At 52.7% G+C, this 20,447-nt stretch overlaps 1 protein-coding gene across 4 annotated transcripts in view; it reads left to right on the forward strand.

The window, feature by feature from the left end:
* Window positions 1-126: 126 nt before the first annotated feature.
* Window positions 127-20,447, forward strand: part of ATP2A3 (ATPase sarcoplasmic/endoplasmic reticulum Ca2+ transporting 3) — a 56,181-nt gene continuing 35,860 nt past the window's right edge. For all 4 annotated transcript variants that reach the window (XM_027882089.1, XM_027882090.1, XM_027882086.1 and 1 more), the window contains exons 1-5: window positions 127-259; window positions 17,738-17,755; window positions 18,199-18,281; window positions 19,445-19,549; window positions 20,280-20,418. In XM_027882089.1, coding sequence (XP_027737890.1) covers window positions 142-259; window positions 17,738-17,755; window positions 18,199-18,281; window positions 19,445-19,549; window positions 20,280-20,418 — 463 coding nt within the window. In that variant the 5' untranslated portion in view covers window positions 127-141. The remainder of the gene's footprint in view (window positions 260-17,737; window positions 17,756-18,198; window positions 18,282-19,444; window positions 19,550-20,279; window positions 20,419-20,447) is intronic.

A 20,447-nucleotide genomic window follows, 5' to 3' on the forward strand; every position in this document is an offset into this window, starting at 1 on the left:
GATGGAGCGGGGCGGTACCGGGGGAGGCGGGCCCGGCGCCGGGCGGGCGGAGAGGTGCCGAGGCGGTGCCGAGGCAGCGCCGTGCGAGCGGCGCCCCGTGTGCCTCGGTGCGCCCCCGGCCAGCACCGCCCGGGCCGGGGCATGGAGGCGGCCCACAGCCTGCCGGTGCTCGACGTGCTCCGCCGCTTCGGCGTCAGCGAGAGCTGCGGGCTCAGCCCCGAGCAGGTCCGCCGCCACCGCGAGAAGTACGGCCCCAATGGTCAGTGCGGCGGGACGGGAGCGCGGGGGGATGCGGGATGGGGCAGGGCTAGCGGGACACCGGCATCTCCAAGGGGACTCCGGCATCCCGGCTGGAACCCTCCGTCGGGACTCTCCCCGCCCGTACCGGCGCTGGGACCCTCCCCGCCGCCTCCGGGATCGAGATGTGTTCCGCGAACCTCCCGCCCTGGGTCCCCCTCGGAGTGTCCCCCCACCCTGCCCCGGGCGTGCGGAGGATCGGTGGGGATGTGCCGCGGGACACCTGTTGATTAGGGCAATATTTGTTGGCTTTAATCGAAGGCTAATTGCTGCGGGGACGGGCGGCCCGGGGCGCCGGCAATTAGCGGGGTGTTAATTCCGCTGGCGGAGCGTCTGAAAGCGGGGAGGGATAGCGGGATGTTGCCAGGAAGGAGAGGGGGAAGGTCCCATTGCCTGTGCGTGACAGAGGGAAACCCCAAAAGCGGGGTGAGGGGTGTTGTAATGGGGGGACCCCGCTCCCTGCTCGCCGCTGCTCTGCATGGGCTGCGGGTACCGCTGTGGAAGAGGAAGGGGGATGGAGGTACATGGGGTGACAGGCCTGGCCTGTCTGCGTGTCACACTGACACGGGGGACCCTCTGCGGGCAGCTGGGCATCTTCGTGGGATTGGGGAGGGAAATTTTTCCCTTGTGTTTTGTGAGTGTTCAGTGTAGCCGCGGTGTCTGAACCTACCCAGGTTATTTCAGGGTGACTGTGACCGAGGTCGGTCGTTAACTCTGAACACGGAAACAGGAGGGTTTAGGGTGAGTTTGCTCCAGTGCTTCGGAGTAGCAAGTCCTTTCTTGAACTCCTGCAAGGGGATAAGTGTGTAAACTCTCTCCTGGGTTGGAGCTTGTTGCATCTGCTTTTTGCTTGATGCTCACGGCTGAGGCTAAGGAAAGCCTGAGCAGATGCTGACAGGATTGCTGTCTGCATCTCTGCTCCCTGGCAGGGCTGTGTTAGGTAGGATCAGAGGGCTGTGACTCCTCCAGACGAGCCCTGCGAGCAGCCCTTCAGTGCTGGGCTGTGCTCGGGTCCCCCACCCCCTCCAGTGCTCCCTGTACTTCAGCTCCATCCCCTGAGCCGGCGTGATCAGGGCTGGGCTTGGGAGCTCTTGCCATGGAGCACCAGAACAAGGTGCAAGCAATGGAGCATCACACCTGGCCCTGTTTGCCCTCATTTTGGAGAAGGGCAGCCGGGGAGCTGTGTGGTTAACAGAGGGGAGGGAACCCTCTGCTTCGGGGGCTGAAGGCAAAATACATCCTCAGTGCAACATCCTCATCAAACAGGTGCTCGGGCTGATTTCAGGGTCTAATTGCTCCCAGTTTCTGTGCTGTCCCCTGGCCCCACGGGGAGCTGTGGATGGTGGGTGTTCCGTGCTGTGCAGCAGCGTGGCACTGATGGGGCATCTCTGTCGTGGGGCTCCTGTTTGCCCGAGTGAATCATCGTCCCTGAGTCAGGCACGGTGGCTGCTCGGTGGCACCGGGCTCTGCCTTGGACAAGGTACCTTGAAGGTGTGACGCAGGTGCAGAGCAAAGGGTTAGTGGTGGCAATTAGTTTGCCTTTTAATTTTTTTCCTCCTTCCTTCCTCCTCTTGCAAGCAATGGCTCCGTGCTCGCCTCGCTCGGCAGTTCTGCCTCCCGTCCAGCCCAGCATTGGGTTTCTCTTGGTTCACAAGATCTGACTTTGGGATGTCCCGTGGCTTTTGCCTTCCAAGCAGAGCTGTGCATCTCCTGCGCAGCACAGCTCACAGTGATGTGCCTGGGCTGCCCATGTCACTGTTCCCATCAGTGAAACGCAGCCGGAGATTTTTAGAAATTCTGAATTTTTTGCAATTTCCGAGCGGTATTTATGGTTTTCTCGTGGTGCAGATGAGACATGGGCAGGTTTAGAACAGCTTTAACCCGTGCAGAGTGGGGGTGGGAACTCGCAGGTTGTGTTGTGGCAGCAGGCACTGAGCTGCTCGGCTGTGCTCGGGTGCCCCGTTGGGGAGAGCTGCTCGGGTGAGGGTGATGGGCTTGGAGATAGCCTGTATTAAACTGCATTTTAATTTAGGCTTAAATTAAACTCTGCCAGCAGAAGTGAGGGGCAGTTTGGTGACTCGCTTGAGCTTGCACAGAAGGGGAAGAACACTCAAATCTTGCGTGGCTCGGAGCGCAGAGCAGACCTTCAGCTCCAGATACTTTCATTTTCGCACCCTTGCGTCTCACATTCATTCATTTCCTTCTAAACCTGAACTCCAACTGCCAGTGTGGTCGTGAATCACAATCTAAAATACATCATCTTTCTGAAAAACTGCCTCCTGACACACTTCAGAGAGCTGCTGGCTGCTGCTTTTTTATTGCATTTAAAAAAATATGAGCTGCAATGAGCTCTGATGTTAAGTGAGAAGCAGCAGCCACTGGTGTGCCTTATATATAAAAAAATATATATTCTTTTGGAGCCTAAAATTGTTTTGTTTTGTTTTTTTTTTTCAGTTCCAGTTCCCACATTTACATTTGCAGGAGGAAACAGAGAGCAATACTGATTATTTAGTATCTCCAGCTTGTGGCTCGGGAGCCAAGCAGTGCAATACAGATTAGTGGAGTGGAAGAAGATATTTCTCCGTTAGGAAGAGCTCGTGTTCTCCTTTCAGCTCTGTCATCAGTGCTGTCAGCATGGCCTTTCGTTTGCCAAGGAAACTGGAGAAGCCACAGAACATTTAGGTCTCACCATGGCGATTCTGAACCTCCAAAGCCAATTTTAATTACTAAATGCTTTGGATGTTCCACGTGTACCGAGCGGGTCCTTCCCTATCCCTCATCCCATCCTCAAGCTCTGAGCTCCACAGGTGGCTTTTAGACCACAAAACTTAAAAACAAAAAAACCCAAACAACCAACCAAACAACCAGCAATAACCAAATGCACCTTTGTTATTTTATGTTAGACTGAGCTGGAGGATATAGGGGTGCAAACATTTGTCTTCCTAAATGCAAAACCAGGGGCGCGATTTCCCCCGAAATGATTTCAGTTTTTGCCAGGGAATGACAGATGTAAACAGGAGTTGCCTCACGGACAGCCAAGTGATTTTTCTGTTTTAAATATAGCTCTGATTTCTCTCTTCTAAATGGATTTCTGAGTGTAAATGAGCATACATTTCAGGCAGGATATTGCCAGCGTTAATGCATATGCATAATTTTATTTGCTTCATCCGTAACCTAAATGGGCTGTGAATGTCAGTGGAGTCAAACTCGGTGGCTGCAGGATAGGGGTGTTTATCTCCTCGTGCGTTTCATCTCTTCTGACTCCGGAGCAGAAGCCCTGCTGCCGGCTGGGCTTGGAAATGCTGCTGGGCAAGATCAGACCCTGCCCGTCCTCCCTCCTCAGGGGCTCCCCCATCCTCTCCTTTACCCTCCCCGCTCCAGGGGCTGACCCCCCATGCTCTGCAGACCCTCCTGTGCCCCTCTGCAAGGCGCAGTGGTAACAGTATTCACGGGGTGACTGGTTTGGGTGTTGTTCAAACCAGCTTGGGCACCGGGTGAACTCCGAGCTCGTGTGCAAATTTGCTTGTCTTTTATGACACCCCCTCCCTACGTCTCCATAAGCCTTATTTCAGGATCCCCGAGTCCTTGTGTGTGTTTTTCCATGTGCGTGCCCCAGCCTGCCTGAGGGGAAGCTGAGGAGGAGGAGGAGACATCCCCAAGCCCAAATCCAAGACGGGATGCGCTTGCTGCTCTCCCGAAACCCCCACCAAGGCTCGTCCTCAAGGGAGCTTTTTGCTCTTTGGCTAGAAAAATCACCGATATTTTATTACTATTATTATTATTACACTTATTTCCACGCTCTCCCAGCCTGTCCCAGGGCTGCATGTGCGTGTGCATCCCTCAGCACACCCGTGTGCACACGCGTGTTCCCGTGCGTACTCCCGGCCGCCGAGCGGGGCTTGACGTTGGAGGAGCTGCCGGCGGTTGCTAACGAGCCAAGGTTACGCTCCAAGCTCTCTCTCTCTCTCTCTCTCGACAATAATATAGAAAAAACCAAAAAAAAAAGATAATAAAATTCCTGTTTCACGCTGAAATATTTAAGATGCCAGCAAGGAGAGGAAAAGCGGCGTTTTCTGACTCATCGGACTCTGCGCTCTGTTCCTCTGCGCATCGCCCACCTTTTCCACCCCCGAAACACACGCTGAACAGGCTGATTCATAAACATGCTACGGGTTGTGGGGCTTTTTTTTCCTCTTTTTTTCTCTCCTCCTCCAAATCCTTTCCCTCAGGAGAAATGCTGAGGCATTCAAACCTTGTGAGTGCCTTCAGGTGTGGGGAGAGACTACACAAAGTTTTCCTTGCTGACGAGAGGAAGCTCGGGGTTTTCATCCCTGTGCCATCCTCTGAGGTTATCTGCATTCACACCCACCTCTAAAAAATTTGTGAGTAGAGAGGAATATTCAGAACAATTGATGTATGCTCTCAAGATGCTGCAGGAAGCAGGGAAGGAAGATTTCCAGGGCAAGGAGAGGGGCAGAGGCTGTGCTGTAGGTGAAGGGATTTTGCTTGCCCTGTTTCCCCCTGGGCTCGGCCTGCCTGTGGCACAAGTGTTATTTCATGAATATTTTTATTACACTGCCGTTTTTAAAGCTGGGGGTGGTAGAGCTGGTGCTACAAAACACTTGATTTAAGAGGAGCTGGATGCGCTGTGGATGCCCAGATGTTGGCTTGGGATGTGCTGCTTCCAGTAAGGGGCTGGAGCTGTTCCTCCAAGTACACCATTAGCAGCGAAATATCCCCCTTCTCCCCAGGCTAACCCTCTCCCCCAGTAATTTAGGTGTCTCTTTTGAGCTCCCTACTCCAGCCAAGCCATCCTAGTGCCATCCTTGCCGTCACCACATAGCCACACATCTGCTCTTTGCCATTTTAGTGCTGCTGGTTGTTCTTTGAGTCTTAAGCCTTTTCTTATCTCCAGATCTGATTTGAAGCTCTTGAATCCCATACCTGTGGTCATCTCCCTCCAGGGTAAATCCCTGAAAAGTCCTATTGATTTTGAAGTTTTCCTCTTTAAAGCTTCCCTCAAGCCCTTTTTTTTTTCTTGAGTAAAATGCATCACCCTACGCCTGGTGTTGCTTTTGCTTTCTTCCTCCCGAGGAGAATTTTAATTTTTGAGAAGCGTCCAAGTCGCTGCCTTTTCACACTGCTCTTGATCTGCTCCTGCAAGAAGGGATGGTGTGAAAACAGGAGGCTCCTGGCTGTGGGTCGGGTCTGTCCTGGCACAGCCACAACCCCGGGCGACGTTTCTGGCACGGACTCTGTGGGACATCCCTGCTGGAGGCCCAGAATTGCAGATGCTGGCATGGAACAGGGCTGAGCATGGGCAGCTGAAAGCAGATGGTTGTTATTTCTGGTGCTGACAGCTGCCCTCTGCAGCACTCGAGACCTGGGCTCACTCCTGCCCTCCTGGGTGCACAAACCCTCCCTGGAGAGCGGCGTTCCCGGTGCCCTCCTGTGATTCGCACCGGGGGTCTGAACTGGTCATCAGCAGGCACCAGAAGCCTCGTGGGCCTGCACACAGCCCTGGGATGCTCCTGTTCTCACAGTCCTGAAAAATTAGGTTGGTGTGATGCTTTTTTCGTGTGTTCAAACCTCTGGAGGAGCCAGCTTTGATTTGTCTCCCACACACAGCGTTCGCAGAGTCAGTCGGGATGCTGATACCCCTACAAAATGATTTTTGTGGTTTGGTTGTTTTTTGGTTTTTTTAAGGTTGTTTTTTGTAAGCCATGAGCTGGATGTTGAGTATTTGCACCCTGTGCCTTTTTCCCCACTCCTGGGGAAGGGGCTCCTCCTCCCTGAGGCATCTCTGTGTCCGGACCTGCCACAAAACCCTTCTCTTGGTCCATCGAGCTCATCTGGGGGGTCAGTGGATAACCCATCCCTGTTCATGTTTTCAGGGCTGTTAAAAGAAGGCTTGTGAAGTTATGAGCAACACCTGAGCTGTATTCCATGGGGATTGGGGCAGTAAAAGCAGAATAGCAAACCTCTGTTGTCAGGTAATGCCGGGTGTCTGGGTGCTGACATTGCACAAGGATGCTCTAGAACTCCTACTTAATTTTTTTCCCTGGGAAAAGCCCATCAGGGCTCTCTCTCTGCTGATCAAATGAGACTGTTGTCTCCTGGGCTGGCTGGGGTGATGTGGGTTAGTGCAGTAACCAGCTGCAGAGTGGTTCAGAGGGGAGGCATTGGGAGTGGGATGTGGACCAGGAGCTGAGCTCCTGGGCTAATGTTTCCTGGGAGCATTCCTGGCACTCGCAGTCTCAATTACAGGGTGGAAATATTAAGGCAGGTCATGATTATCAGGAGAGGGATGGGGTTTTCTGCTTGCTTTTTTTATCTTTTCTTTCTTTTTTTCCTTTTTCCCCCCTCCCCTTCCCCTGGTTCTCATGTGGCACACAGGGATGAGCTCCCTTTGCATCTCAGATGGGGTAAAGGCAGCCCTTCCTGGTTAAACCTTGGCCAGGAGAAACAGCTGATGCTGAGGAGACTGGGAGGAGTGGGATGAGGAAGTGGAAGGGATGGATGGAGGAGAGTGGCCTGTGGTGGGTGGGTGGGTAGCAGCAGGACTGAGCTCCGTGGGGCTTCAGTCCAACCCAGTGCAATATTAATACCCAGAAAGAACCAACCTCCCCAGCCCACCTCTGTTTATTATTCTGCATCTGATAATTTTTTTTTTTTTTTTTTGGCCAGCCTTGTGACTCGTGATATTTTTTATATCTCGGTGTCGGTAGTAATTGGGAGCAGAAACTATAACAGTAACCTATATTAAAAATAAATTCCCAGCTGCTCAGCCGAGCTGCTGTCGGCACCAATTACCTCGCTGGAAAACAGGTAGCAAGAGATCTGGGCTGGAAGTGTAGAAATGTTGAAAAACCGGGGCCAAAAAGCAATAGAGAAAATTGTGGTTACTTGAGCGTTTCCATGACGTGAGCGTGCGCCAGAGGCTCCTCCGTGGGCGGTTAACCCCTCGCAGGCAGGGCTGCAGGCAGCTGCCTGCTCTGCCAGCACCCAGGAGCAGAGCTGGGACAGGAGGCTCGTTATTCCCGTGGCGATTGATGCTGATGGGTCTTCCCCACGCCCAGGCTCGGCGGGTGACTCGCCTGAGCCGAGCCAGTCATCTCGGTCGGGTGTGAGTCCAAAGGGCTGCTCTTTTGAAGGCAGGTTGAATTAATCCTTGCCAGCGATGAACCTCGTGTCTGTAACTGGTATTTGCTGGTTTTCTGTGGGAACCTCCCAGTTTTTGAGGTTTGGCTGCTCGTTATCACTCTGTAAAAGCCTTTTCTCTTTCTCACCCGCAGAGGTGGCAAGTGCGAGGTCAGGCTGTGGTTTGGTGGGGATCCCATGTGCAAGCCTGGTCCAACACATCCCCAGGCATCAGGTGCTTCAGGGCATGTGATGGCATCAATTTCTGACCCGTGTGGGTGGCTAAAATCTAAAATGTTGCACCTCTTGTTGAAGTCTAGACCTGTAGTAGCCCTAAATGTAGGTTCCACTGCTCTGAGCATCAAAATCCTCCTAAAATTTAAATGTTCAGAAATCTGCTGGATGTGCTGATGCAAGTCCTGACTTCTACCCTGATGGTCCTACATGAACCCATTTGAGATTTTTTATATTTTATATATATATATATATATAAACCCCACATCTTATTTGAGATTATTTTTAATGTATATATCATGCCCCATTTGAGATGTTATATACATGTGTGTTCCCCCTGAGATTATATATCTGTGTATGCCACTCGAGATTACACATATATGCTCCATTTGAGATATGTCTTATTTGAGATTTTTATATATATATATCCCATTTGAGATTTATATATATCTCCCATTTGAGATTTTTATGTATTTATATCCCATTTGAGATTTTATATATATCTATATATGTCTTATTTGAGGTTGTACATATATAGATATATATAAAATCCCCTCTCCCCATATTTGCAAGTTACCTTTGCACAAAAGACTCTTTATGGGGGAAAACAAACCACAGACAATAAAAAGCTGGGCTTCCCCCGCCCAGAGCTGAGGGGTGAAGGCACTCGAGGACGGTGACACTGTGCTGGTGGCCCGGCCCAGCCGCGCTGCAGGGTCATCGTCGCCGTCGGAGGTGCGATGTTTTGGGGAGGAAATCCGCTTCTTGCTCTTGCGTGTCCCCTGTGCCCCTGGGTTCCTGCCCGCGGTATTTTTGCTTCGGGTGTTTCCTGCTATTTAAACCACTCTGCGCGTTCCGAAGCGGCGCGGGGGGAGGCGGGGAAGGGACGGGAGTTCATGCGGCCCGAAGGGCTGGGCTGGGTCGGCTCTCCCGGGTTTTCCCCATCCCACCGAAAGCACCTCCCGTGGTCCCCAAAGCCGCCGGCCGTGGCTGTGCCGCGCCTAGGAGGTGGGTGGGAAAGCTGTTCCTTGTGCAGGGACCCGTCCCCACGGCTATTCCGTGTCCTCCGTGGGGGACGAATGGCCAAAATGCCTTTTTTTTTTTTTTTTTCCTCCTTGTCTTTCTGGAGAAAACCCCTTTTTAGTGTTAGATATTTGCTTTACTTTATGGGTTTTTTTTTATTTAGTTTTTTTTCTTCTTCTTCTGGTTTGGAAACAGTTTTTCTCGCGCTTGTGGCTGATAAAAATCAGTTGTTTTTTGGGAAGGTTGTGTGGGTGGGGGAGATTCTCTCTTCTGCTTCCTTTGCCGCGGGGAGCGAAAGCTCAGAGCTCCTGGAGGAGGAACTGAGCCGAGCGGTGACTCCGGCCCCTCTGGCAGTGGCCGAATCCCCAGGGATTCTCCCTGTAAAACATCGGCTCAGCTGGAGTTTGCCGAGCAGGCACCGCCTGTTCCCGGGAGACGACGGGCAGCCAGGGTCGGGATAACCCTCCCTTTACCTGCCTGTTTGCACTTTTCCTTTTTTTTTTTTTTTTTTTTTTCCATTTTGCTACCTCCGAGTCAACAGAAGGGCTAAATTAAGGAATATGCGGGGAGTGAGTGGAAAATAAAACTGAGAAAGGCTGGCTCAGCAGGGCAGGGCGGCAGAGGGGAAGTGATGGAGCTGTGCTCCTGGTCCTCCTGCTCCGGCCACCGAAGAGGGTTCCCTTCAGGTCACCGTGTCCTTTGGGATTCTGGGCTTTTCCATGTTTAGGAGGCCAGGGATTTTCTCTGCTTCCTGCTGGAGGGGGGTCCTGCAGTGACCAGGGGGGAGATGGGGCTGCTCTGCTGTGCTGGCTCAGACCTTTTTTGGGGTTCCTCTTCTGTTTACAAAAGCCTAATTCAAATTATTCTTCCCTTTCTCACCCCTTTTTGACATAAATATATATAGATATCCCTGTGTGCATACATATATAAAAGGTTTTATCCTCATACCCAAGTGTATGTAGGTATCATGCATATTTATATACATGTAATATTTCATCCTTATAAACTTGCACACAGATATGATACATATTTGGAAGGAAATTGTGGAAAAACCCTAGCTGGGACTCATGTTTCCAGGGATCCCTGAGTATCTCACTCCAGGAAAGGAACTGCTTCAGTTACACAGAGATGTGTGTGACCTTAGAGAGTTCATCCATGAAAAGTATTAATTGTCCAACTCGCCCCTCTTTCCCATCCAGAAGAACAGATCTTTTCTATCCTACAGAAATTTTTTTCTTCTGATATAATCTAAACTAAGGGCAGTGTAGACTTCATTTTCCATGAAAACCCATCCAAGAGGATTGCTGAAAATAGACTGTGCTCTGAGAACAGATACCAGAAAAAGCAGGGGGAGGGGTGGGGGCAGGTCAGCTGGGGCAAGGAGTTCTCTGAAATAAATTAATGATGATTATCTCAGTTTGAGTTAAAAGCAGCTCATTAGCACCGTGAGGGCCGGGGGATGCACTGCCCTGTGGATACACTGGGTGTGTTTTACCACCCTGGTTTTATTTACCAGCAGATGGGAGATGGGTTGGGACGTGATGCCACGTTTAAACTTCCCAATTTCCCACAGGTCTGCCGTGGCAAAGGCATTTCCTCCAGAAAACAAACCAGTGGAAAAAGGACTCCAACCCCCTCCCACCTTTGGCACTTTGAAGGTGGAGTTGGGTCCCTTCAGCCCCAAGCTTGGGGCAGGGAATCCTTCCACCCCAGCGGGCAAAGTTTGGGTTTTCCTGATCCATAAATACACAGGTGGCAGCAGGATTGATTAAAACATATTGATTAAAACATAGCAATTAAAATATCAGCTTTTGGAGGGGTCAGAGTGAGCAGATCTCTCATCTTCGCAGGGAAGGGGAGAAGAAGCTGTTTGGATTTAAAAGCAATATCCTGCAGATCTTTCTTTTCCTTTCTTAATTGTCGTTACAGGTTTGGGGTTTCACTTCAGCAACTTTGACTACATTTACAATATAGCTTATAATTTATTTTTCTTACTCATTTTTATTATTTATTGCTTTATTTTCGTGTCATGCAAGTGTGATATCCTTGGTGATTGCTTATAGCCTCGTGGAAAATGCTTCTCTCAGTGTGAAGGGATATTGGAGCTGGTCCTCGGGGAGGCAGTTTTAGGGGATGCTGTTCCCCCCACTGAGCACTGGAGGGGTCACAAATCCACCATCACACCTTGCCCTGGCCTGGCTGGTGCTTTCCAGCCACTCTGCTGGGTCGAGGGGGGGTTGGCTCAGGTTGGCATCGGGGCATCTCACCTGGGATGTTGGGAACAGCCAAGGGCTGCAGCGGAGCCCAAAAGGATGAGAAAACATTACTGGCCCAAAATTCCCAATTTACTTAATATTTACAATGGGAAATTTGGTGAAAAAATAGGCTTAGGGGAATGAAGCAAATGAAATGATATCTCTGGGGTGGAAAAAGAGAGTGTGTTGAAGTTGGGGTTGTGGCAGTTCTGCCAGAAGGTTCCTAAACACACCAGTGTCACTCCCTTGCCTTTCCCTGTGGTTATGGAAAGGGTTTGCTTGGAGCAGAGGTGGGGAGAAGCTAAAAAACCCCAACACAACCCCAAAACTAAAAAAAACCCACCCCACCTTTAGCTTTGTTTTATTCCAGCTCCTGTAGTGGTTGTGGGGGTTTTCGGTTTGTTTTCTTCTTTTTCCAAAACCGTTACTATTTAAATGCAGATTTTTAGCTTTTCCACCCGGGAGCCGGAGCTGGAAATTCTTTCCACTGCGTTGGTGCAGGAGGGAACAAACCACTGCTTTTAGTTTGCTCAAATAATCCATCCCTGGCTGGAGCCACGGGTTTCCTCCGTCCTGCTCCCTCCCACTCCCAAAGCGATCCCGGGATCCGCTGCGGGTGCTGATGGGGACAGGGATGAGGGGACACCACTTGCCAGCCCCATTTCCCCAAGTTTTTCCCGCAGAATTTCCACAAGACTTTATTTTTCCGAGCTCCAGGTGGGCACTGGAGTGGCAATCCTGGGTGGCAGCTTCATTTTGGGGGGCAAGATGGGTAAAATCTTCTCTCCTTATTTTCCTGGCATTAAGCAAAGGAGGTGGGATATTGGCAGGGAGCTGATGTGCTTTTCCTTGTGTCGTGGGAGGAGGATGCTCAGAGGGCCAGCCAGGGTTTGTGGCCCCATGCTGGGACCCCCTGCACCACTGCAGAGGAAAACTTGTGTTGTCCAGTAGTTTGGGGATGAGCCATTTCCAAGAGAAAGGGAGGGAAGTTCGAGGTGGGATTGGTGAGGTTTTCCTTATTTATTTCACACAGTTTCTTGGGCCGTTGGTCTGATGCCACACTCCCACCTCCATTCCTGATTCCCTGGACAGTAGGACTTGGTGGTGGTGGCTCAGCCTTCAGCATGGAGACATGCTGATGTTCTGGGGAGAAGGAGATGGCACTGGGCTGGATTTGGATGGGTCTTTGCTGCTGCTGAGGGGCACATCCAGGATAACCATGTTTCCTATTCCCTGACCTGCTGAGATCAGCTCAGCTGGCCAGAAAAGGAACAAATGAGCCTTTCAAGTGGGGCTGGGGGTGCCTGGTGCTCCTGTTCTCCCCTGGCCCCTGTCCCTGTCCTGGAGGTGGTGCTGGGCTGGGTTCAGTCCTGGTGGGTTTGGAAGAGCAGCGGGAGGGCAGGACGAGCACTTGGCCCAGAGCCCCGTCTGCCACGGGAAGCCTCGTGACCCAAACCAGAAATGTTTGGGGCTGGTTTTGTTGCCAGCCATTGACGGTGTCCAGGTGCCAGCAAGGAAAATGGTTGGATCATTTTACCCGAAAGCATGGCCTGGAAAGCAGCAAGGATGTTTCTGGCCCTTAAACCTCTGCTATTCGTCCTCGTGTGCTGCTCACAGCCCCAGGCTGTTACCATCCCCTGTGCTTCCTCTGGCCCGAATTTGCTTATTTTGGGGGCTGTGGATCCCTCAGCCAGGAGGATTTGGGGCTTTTACAAAGGGCAGGGCAGGGCTGGAGCAGGGATGAGTGCCGGGGAGTTACGGGAACAGCACAGTGCTGGTGTTTGCCATGGGAGGGGGGTTGTACCTCGTTCCTTTTATCTTCCTGCTGCCTTTTGAAGCAGCCCCAGTGAGAGGCTGTCGCTGGTGTACCCAAACTTCACCTGGCACACAGGAAAAAGCAGCTGTGAGGCAGTAGGCAAATAAGGTGTTGGGGCTGGAGGTGCCTCCCCCACCCACGGCACACCCAGAGCCACCACTGCCTTTGCTCCAGAGGGGAAGGCACAGGAGGAAAAGCACTCATGGCTTTGGGACCAGCTCATTGGAGGTTCTGGAGGACATGGGAAGGGGTGGATCCTCTGGGAGCAGGTTGTGGTGCAAAGCAGAGCTTGGCTGTGGTCACCCAGCACAAGGATGGGGATGGATGCCCCATCCACTGGCAGAGGAAAGGTTAGATGGGATATTGGGAAGAAATTCTTCCCTATGAGTGTGGTGAGGCCATGGCACAGGTGAGAAACTGTGGCTGCCCCATCCCTGGAAGTGTTCAAGGCCGGGTTAGACGGGGCTTGGAGCAACCTGGGCTAGTGGAAGGTGTCCCTGCCCACGGCAGGGTGTTAGAACAGGATGATCTTTAAGGTCCCTTCTGACTCAAACCATTCTGTGATTCTTTGCTCTCAGTGCTGCGCCTGCACTCTGAAGGTGCTTTTTAATGCAGGGTTAACTCCTATTTTCCTTGGGTTGCAGGGACTCACATGGCACACACTGAGCCACTGCAGCTGTGCCTGCCTGGGGATGAGATTTCCATGCGTGGGTGGTTGGGGGCAGTGACCCCCCTGCTGTGGGGGTGCCCTGGGGCAGTCCCTTACCCTGCTGGGCTCCAGGTGTCTGCCTGGCTGCTGAGCTTTAATGTATGGGGCTCTCTGGTAAAAGGCTAATTCAGCTCTGGGCTGTGTTTGACCCCCATCTCGGTGCAGTAACAGGTGGTGGCTCCAGCAGGCAGGGGGTGAGTGAGGCTCGGGCAGAAGCTGGAGCAGGCTCAGCACATCCCTTCAGGGTCCTGCCCTTCCCAGGTGGAGCCACCTCCTGCCCCAGTGTGTGGCTGGAGGCCAGGTGAGGCAGGAGGTGCAGGACAGGCCCCAGGGGTGCAGCAGTGTTCAGGAAGCTCAGAGGTGGAGCTGTACATAAACCATGGGGGTTAATTTAAATCATGCACAGCCAGACACTTAGCTGACTGTGTTTTGTGCTCTGGGAACACCAGGGAGCACGAGCACTGTCAGGCTTTGAGAGTTTGTCATCCCAGATGACGCTAAAACACCCAGGGTTAATTCACCAACGCTGGTTTTTGCACTCCAGTGCCACCGTGCAGGGTGAGGAGCATCTTCACACCTCCATCCCTGGGGGGAATTTACAGTGAGCAGGTGCTGGGCTGCTAAAACAGCCTGGCAAAGCCTGTCCTGGTGGTGCAATCCAGTCCAATCCAGCAGTTTGGTGGAGTGCTGGTGGTGTGTGCTGCTGGCTGTCACCGGGGATGAAGCAGAGCAGACACCGCTCTAGGATGGGATCCTTCCCGTGCAGCCGGCCCTGGGAAAGGCAGCCAGTTAAAATAACAGTTTATCCTGCCTGGTGTCTTCCAGGATGGTAGAAAGATCCCAGAGCAGCCCTGCCTGGGTTCCTGCTTTATGTCATGGAGCGGGGGCTGCTCTCCCAGCTGGGGTTGTTTTAGGGTTTTTCTTCCTCTTTTCACTACTTTCTTCCTGCCTGTCAGCAAAGTCTGGGAATCGGATGCGTCCCTTATTTTGCACATCCATTTCCCCTTCTTTGCATATGGGAAAAGAAATTAAAGGCAGGGAAAAAAATTTAAATGAGTTTACAACATAGAAATGTAGCTTGAAGGGAGTTACCTGGAGCAGAAAGCTCGGCCTGGGTGTGATGCTCATCGTTATCCCCCCTCTGGGCATCGTGCTGGTACCCTTCCCACATTGCTCGGGGCAGAAGTGTTTCCCATAAGGGAAATCTGCTTTTATCCCAAGGAAGCTCCTGAAATTATGCAGGGAAATGGCATTTCAGTGCTCACCCTGCAAGATGTTTGCTGTTCTGGGTTGCACCAGGGTTTGATTTGCAGTGCACTGGCCCTGGAAAGTGTCAGCTCGTGCCTCAGTTTCCCCAAAAGCAGAGTGGGATGTAATACCTCAGAGCATGATGGAGGAACACTGTCTGCTGTAGGGCTGTGCTGCTCCAGGGATTTTTGGTCCTGTTACAGCAGGAGGAACTCAAACATTTCCTAAAAGCGCCCCCAGTGCCACCCTGTCCCAGTGTGAGTGTTTGCTTTGGCCGGGGCAGGGGGGCCGGCTCTCCCTGGGGACACCGAAGCTGTCACAGAGCCCGGGGGCTCTCGCGCCACCTCGCTCGTGGGTGGCACCCATGTTTATTTACCTTTTCATCACCTGATTACCGTGCCCTGCCATGTTGCAGGCGCCAGCCCGTGGGCTGCCAGCCCTGTTTGAGTTGGCAGGAGCTGGAGATTAAACCTCCTGCTAAAATAGCCCGACACCAGCCCTGCGTCTGCCCGGAGTGGCCGGGGCTGGTTGTGTGCCCTCAGAGCATCTTGTATCGATATCTTGCAGCCCAGCATGGGCCAATGGCACCATGTGATGGCACAGCGAGGAAAGATGTCGTGATGTGACAAACTCAGAGCGAGCTGCAAGTGTTCAGCATTCCCTGGAGCTGCGTTTTGTGCCCCCACAAGGCAAAGCCCTGCGGGGTGGTGGGGCTGGGGCTGTCTCAGTAACCTGGAGGGGACCACGCTCTTCTGCTGGTGGGAATGGCCTTGTGACATCCAGGCATCAATTGCCCTGTTGGGTTATCTCCACTTTCTTGGCTCTGCTCTCCAGAGCTGTGATGCAGAAGAGCAGGAGCAGAGGAACTGCAGATTTTTGGACACTCTGAGCAGCCACCATCACGTTCTACCCTTGATGGTGTCACTGCGTTTGTGCTGCAGTATCAGGGAGCTTGTGCCCAGGGCAGGATCTTCCTGCTGAGCCCTGAGCCACTGGCCAAAGAAAGGGGCTATTCAAGTGCCAGCCAGGACTTTCCATTTCAGCTGTTTGCGCTCGCCACGCTGTCCGAAGGGAGTTGCAGATTTGGAATTCCGCTGGTTCCCTGCCTGCGGCTTGCGGTGGGTTTCCCGGACGGATGGGACATGGCACCAGCTCTGCTGCCCTGCCTGGTGCCACGGGGCTGACTCACACTGAACTCGGGTTTTGATGAGTACCAAACCCTCTTATTTCTAGTGAGTCTTTGGAAGGGAGAGGCGTCAGCCCCAAACTTTCCCGTTTTCTGTTGGGTTTTGATCAACTCAAACCCCAAAATGTGGGTTCATCGTGACTTTCTGCCTTATTTCTTTCGGCATTTGTTGCAAAATGGGCACTGAGCTGCTATGTGGCGGTGGAAGGAGTCGCTGATGGCAGGGAACTGCCTGATTCTCACCATACCCAGAACTGGGGTTCTTTGGGAGGTGCCGCTGCGTTTGGGGTGGCAGTGGTGGTGTCACCGTCCCCGGCGGTGTTCCGGCTGGCTGCCCCAGGGCACGTGTTTCCTGAGTTCACAGAACCTGTTTTTGTGTGTTAATCAAGACCTCATGCAAAGCCCCAGCTCTGCAAGCGGCGCCACTCACCGTGCAGACGGCGTGTGGGAGAAGCGCTGGGAGGACCCCGCCGTGTTTCGGGGGGGAAAGTCACCCCTGGGCACCCCCTGGTGAGCCAAGAGCTGTGGGAGCCCCAACCGCCTCCCTCAGGGCACCCACCTGCCCCCCCAGCCCTCTCACCTCACACCTTGGCACCCTTGGAAGCGGAGCCTGGATGGAAATAGCAGCAGCAGATCTCTTCTACTTTTAATTTCGGTGGCTCTCCGGGCTGGGGAGAGGAAGCCGGGGGTGGAGAGGACCTGGCTGGGAGAGGGACAAGAGCCACCCTGCTCTGACACCCTCTCTGGAGTGATTTGAAATGCTGAAGCTGCTCCAAGTTTATATATATTATCTTTGCTATGAGAATAATTATAGGCATTACGTCCCAGTCTGTTTTTCAGGATAGCAGGGAATCAGGGTAGCCTTCTCTAGGAGGATGTGGGTTTAAAACAACTCCTGGTGAGTGTGTCTGTGAGCACTGAGGAGTTGGTGCAGTCTGAAGCATAAACACGATCAGGCTTCTTGTTTTCACTGGTTTGTTCAGTGAAGGTGGGTTTGGTTTGTTGTTGTTGTTGTTGTTGTTGTTGTTGTTTTCATTTCTCTGAATGAAAATGGGTGATGGAAAACAGCCGAGCAGGTTTCACTTCCTGCTCTTGCTCAGGGCTCCACGGTGGAGGTGCCCCATGTTTGGTCCCATGATGGGACACCTTGAACTTCATCTGGTCCCTTATTCCCTCCTGGGAACAAAAAGAGTTGGAGAAACATCTTGTTTGTACAATTGTTAAGGTCAGAAAAGACCTCCAAGTTCATTGAGTCCAACCATTAAACAAGCACTGCCACCTGCCTGTTGCCACCCCTGGGAGCAGAGTGAACGGAGGCTCTGCCCCACCGAGGTAGATTCAGGAGGATGGCTTGGAGCAGCTGAGCATCAGCTTTGGAGTTCTTTCCTGGAACATTGCAGGCTGTAAAGTGCAGCTGATTAAGAGGAAATGTGGTCTGAAAGTTACAGTCCCCAGCGGGGCCGTGCTGGGTTTCTGGCAGGGCATTTTATGGGATGGTTGGACTTCTGTGTCCTGGATTTGGAGAGGGCAGCTGCTGAGGAGTATTTTTTTAGGCAGGCTGAGTGCAGGAATAAATGCTGCTGGAGCCACTTGCAGTAGGGAAATGATGTTTCCAGGGCTGCTTACTTGGTGTCGGAGTGAGAAGCTCGAGGCCAAGCTGCCTTGATGTGGGAATATGTGCAGAACAAGTTGCATTTTGGGGTACTGAGTGGAATGCTGGGCATAGGGGGAGAGATTACTCATCAAAGCCAAAATCAATAATTAATCTTTTATTTTTGTCATTTTTTTTGCTGGGTTGCACTCCGTTTGCTGTCGATGAAAACCCACAGAGCTCCCTGCAGAAGAAGGTAAGTTGTGGGCTGGAGGTGAGAGTACGTGCCTTGAGCGTGGTTGGAAGGTTCTGGGGACAAGGAAGGGGGAATCTGTGAGGTCTTTTAATCCTGGTTTTAATCCCAGAGAAAGCTGGGCTGACAGCAGAGCTTTTCTGTGGTGGCGAGGCTACCACTGTGAGTAGAAATACAGAGGATTTGGTGTCTGTAGTTAAAATGAGACAAAGTAAAACCAGGGAAATGCCAGAAATGAAAGCTTTGAATGTTAGAGGGATCCCCCCCCCCCCCCCCGCAGTGCTGGATGTCCTCACCAGTGCCCACAGCCAAGGGGCACTGGAGCAGCCCTGAGGCAAGCAAGGATTGGGTCCAGTGGGTCTTAGGGCCTCAGTGGTCTAAATTATCTGTCTTCTGGGTTTATGTTTTGAGCACTGACTTTGCTTGTCTTCGTGTTTTCCCCCCAGGAAAGTCCCTCTGGGAGTTGGTGCTGGAGCAGTTTGAAGATCTCCTCGTCCGCATCCTTTTGATGGCAGCTTTTCTGTCCTTTGTAAGTACCCTGGGCTCCAGGTGGGCATTTTCCAGGGCACTTACAGTCTCAGGTGGCATCCGAACAGCAAAGGAACTGGGAGAAGGTGCCTGTGGGATGAAGGAGATGCAGCAGCAGTGCAGTGGTTTCTAGGACACAATGACAATATCACTACACTGGCTTAAAGAGGAGCCTGGAGGATTTTTCTCCAATGCTGATCCATCCAAAAGTGATATAAAACAACTCCCCGGGCTTCTTTCTGTTCACCCAGGGCTGTTCCAGGCCGATGATTCGAGCCTGGTTTGCAGTGCTCCAGCACTGAGCTGTCAGCTCAGTTTTGCCCACAGTCTACTCGGGGAGCACCTCTGCATGAGGAGACATTTCCCACGGAGCTGCTGGGGAATGACTGATTTCCTGAGGGCAGTGGGATGGCAGAGCCGAGACTCCTGTTCCCTCCTTTCAGATATGACTCATGGGTAGATAAGGAAGGGAGGCTGGTCCCTTGTGGGGTTTAAAACATTCCCAAAACAGCGTGCAGTGAGGTGGATGCAGGTAAAGCAGGAGTGAAGCCCTGTGCTGGAGGGCCTCGTGCTGGTGCCCCTGCAGAGCACAGAGGTGTTGCTGTGTTGACACAGCGCAGGTCCACGAGCAGTTAGATGGAGTGGAAATACTTGTGTGTGCTTCATTTGTATTATGGTATGAGGACTTTGTGGGATGGAGAGGGGGCTCAGGGTGGTAGAATCTGGGCAGTCACTCCCTGCTCTGCAGAGCTGCTCTTACTGCATCCTTTACTCAGGTGGCATTGCTTGCCTTCTGCCCAGGAGGGGCTGCAGTGCTGCCTGATCTCCCCCCTCATCTGCTCATGGCCTTGGTGTCCTTGTGGATGCACTACACAAAAATAGATGCTTTCCTGGTGCAGACACCCCTGCAGGCACTGCATGGCTGTTTGCTCCAGCCCTGCTCGTTTGATGCCTTGGGTTATCCCAGCAGAGGAGTGGAGGCACCTGAGTTAAGCACCAGCACTGGGATATGGCAATTCCACACTTTACCCAAGCCATGCGGGTCTGGCCCCCTCCAGGTTGTCTTCTCTCCAGCAAACATCACATGTTGGTTGGCTCTTGTTTCCACTCTTTAAAATGTTGGTCCCATTTGAACCCCCGGTATGCTCCTTCTCTTGCCCCCAGATCCTGGCCTGGTTTGAAGAAGGAGAGGAGACCACGACGGCGTTTGTGGAGCCCATTGTCATCATTATGATCCTGATCGCCAACGCCGTGGTGGGCGTGTGGCAGGTGAGGCTCAGCCCCCTTGGCACCCCCAGCCCTCTGCTCCACGTGGCTGGGACGCTTCATTCAGAGGCCTGGTTGCTTCCTGCCACTGGAAACTCATCTCCCAAAGGCTCAGTTTTCATCTTGGCCCTGCTGCCCCGTCCTCCTGCGCAGATGCTCAGTCGTTGGCTGCCTCTTGGCTCGTTCCATCGGTCTTTCTTTGGCCACTTTTGCAGTTTGAAGCTTATCTTGCACTTACCCAGGCAGACACTGCTTGTGTCCTGGCCAGGGCCAAATGCATTTGCCAAGGGAAGCTTTTTGCCCCCTTCACCAGAAAGCCATGGTGGCTGCTGCCCCTCCCCTCACTGTGTCCCTCCTGGGGGAAGAGCAAATGCCTCAGCCAGAGGTGCTTCTCTCTTGTGTATATTCACTTTAAAGCCATTTATTTATCTGCAGCTTGATCTGAGGTGGGTTTCCTGGATGGGGAAAAATACATCTGGGTGGGATGTGCTGCTTCCCAAACCAGGAATGAGAAAATCAAGCCCAAAGGGCCATGCCCTGTCCAGGATCTGATGTGGTTTAAGCCAGCGGGGAATGTTTTGCAGCAGCTGAAGAGGACACGGCCCTTGCCCCATCCACAGATTCCAAAGCTGGGGCTGGGGTTTGGGTGCTCCTGTCTGTGCACTGGGTGGGGAAGGAGCCTGCTGGCACCAGCAACTCCACCACCACCAGCTCTGCTCCTCTCTGCTTGCAGGAGAGAAACGCCGAGAGCGCCATCGAGGCCTTGAAGGAGTACGAGCCCGAGATGGGCAAGGTGATCCGGGCTGACCGCAGCGGGGTGCAGCGGATCCGCGCCCGCGACATCGTCCCCGGGGACATCGTGGAGGTGGCAGGTAAAGCACCATCATCCAGGGCTCAGGGT

The sequence above is a fragment of the Empidonax traillii genome, unplaced genomic scaffold (assembly GCF_003031625.1).
Source record: "Empidonax traillii isolate 1590-97213 ecotype Southwest subspecies unplaced genomic scaffold, ASM303162v1 scaffold101:size1699134, whole genome shotgun sequence".
Taxonomy (NCBI): domain Eukaryota; kingdom Metazoa; phylum Chordata; class Aves; order Passeriformes; family Tyrannidae; genus Empidonax; species Empidonax traillii.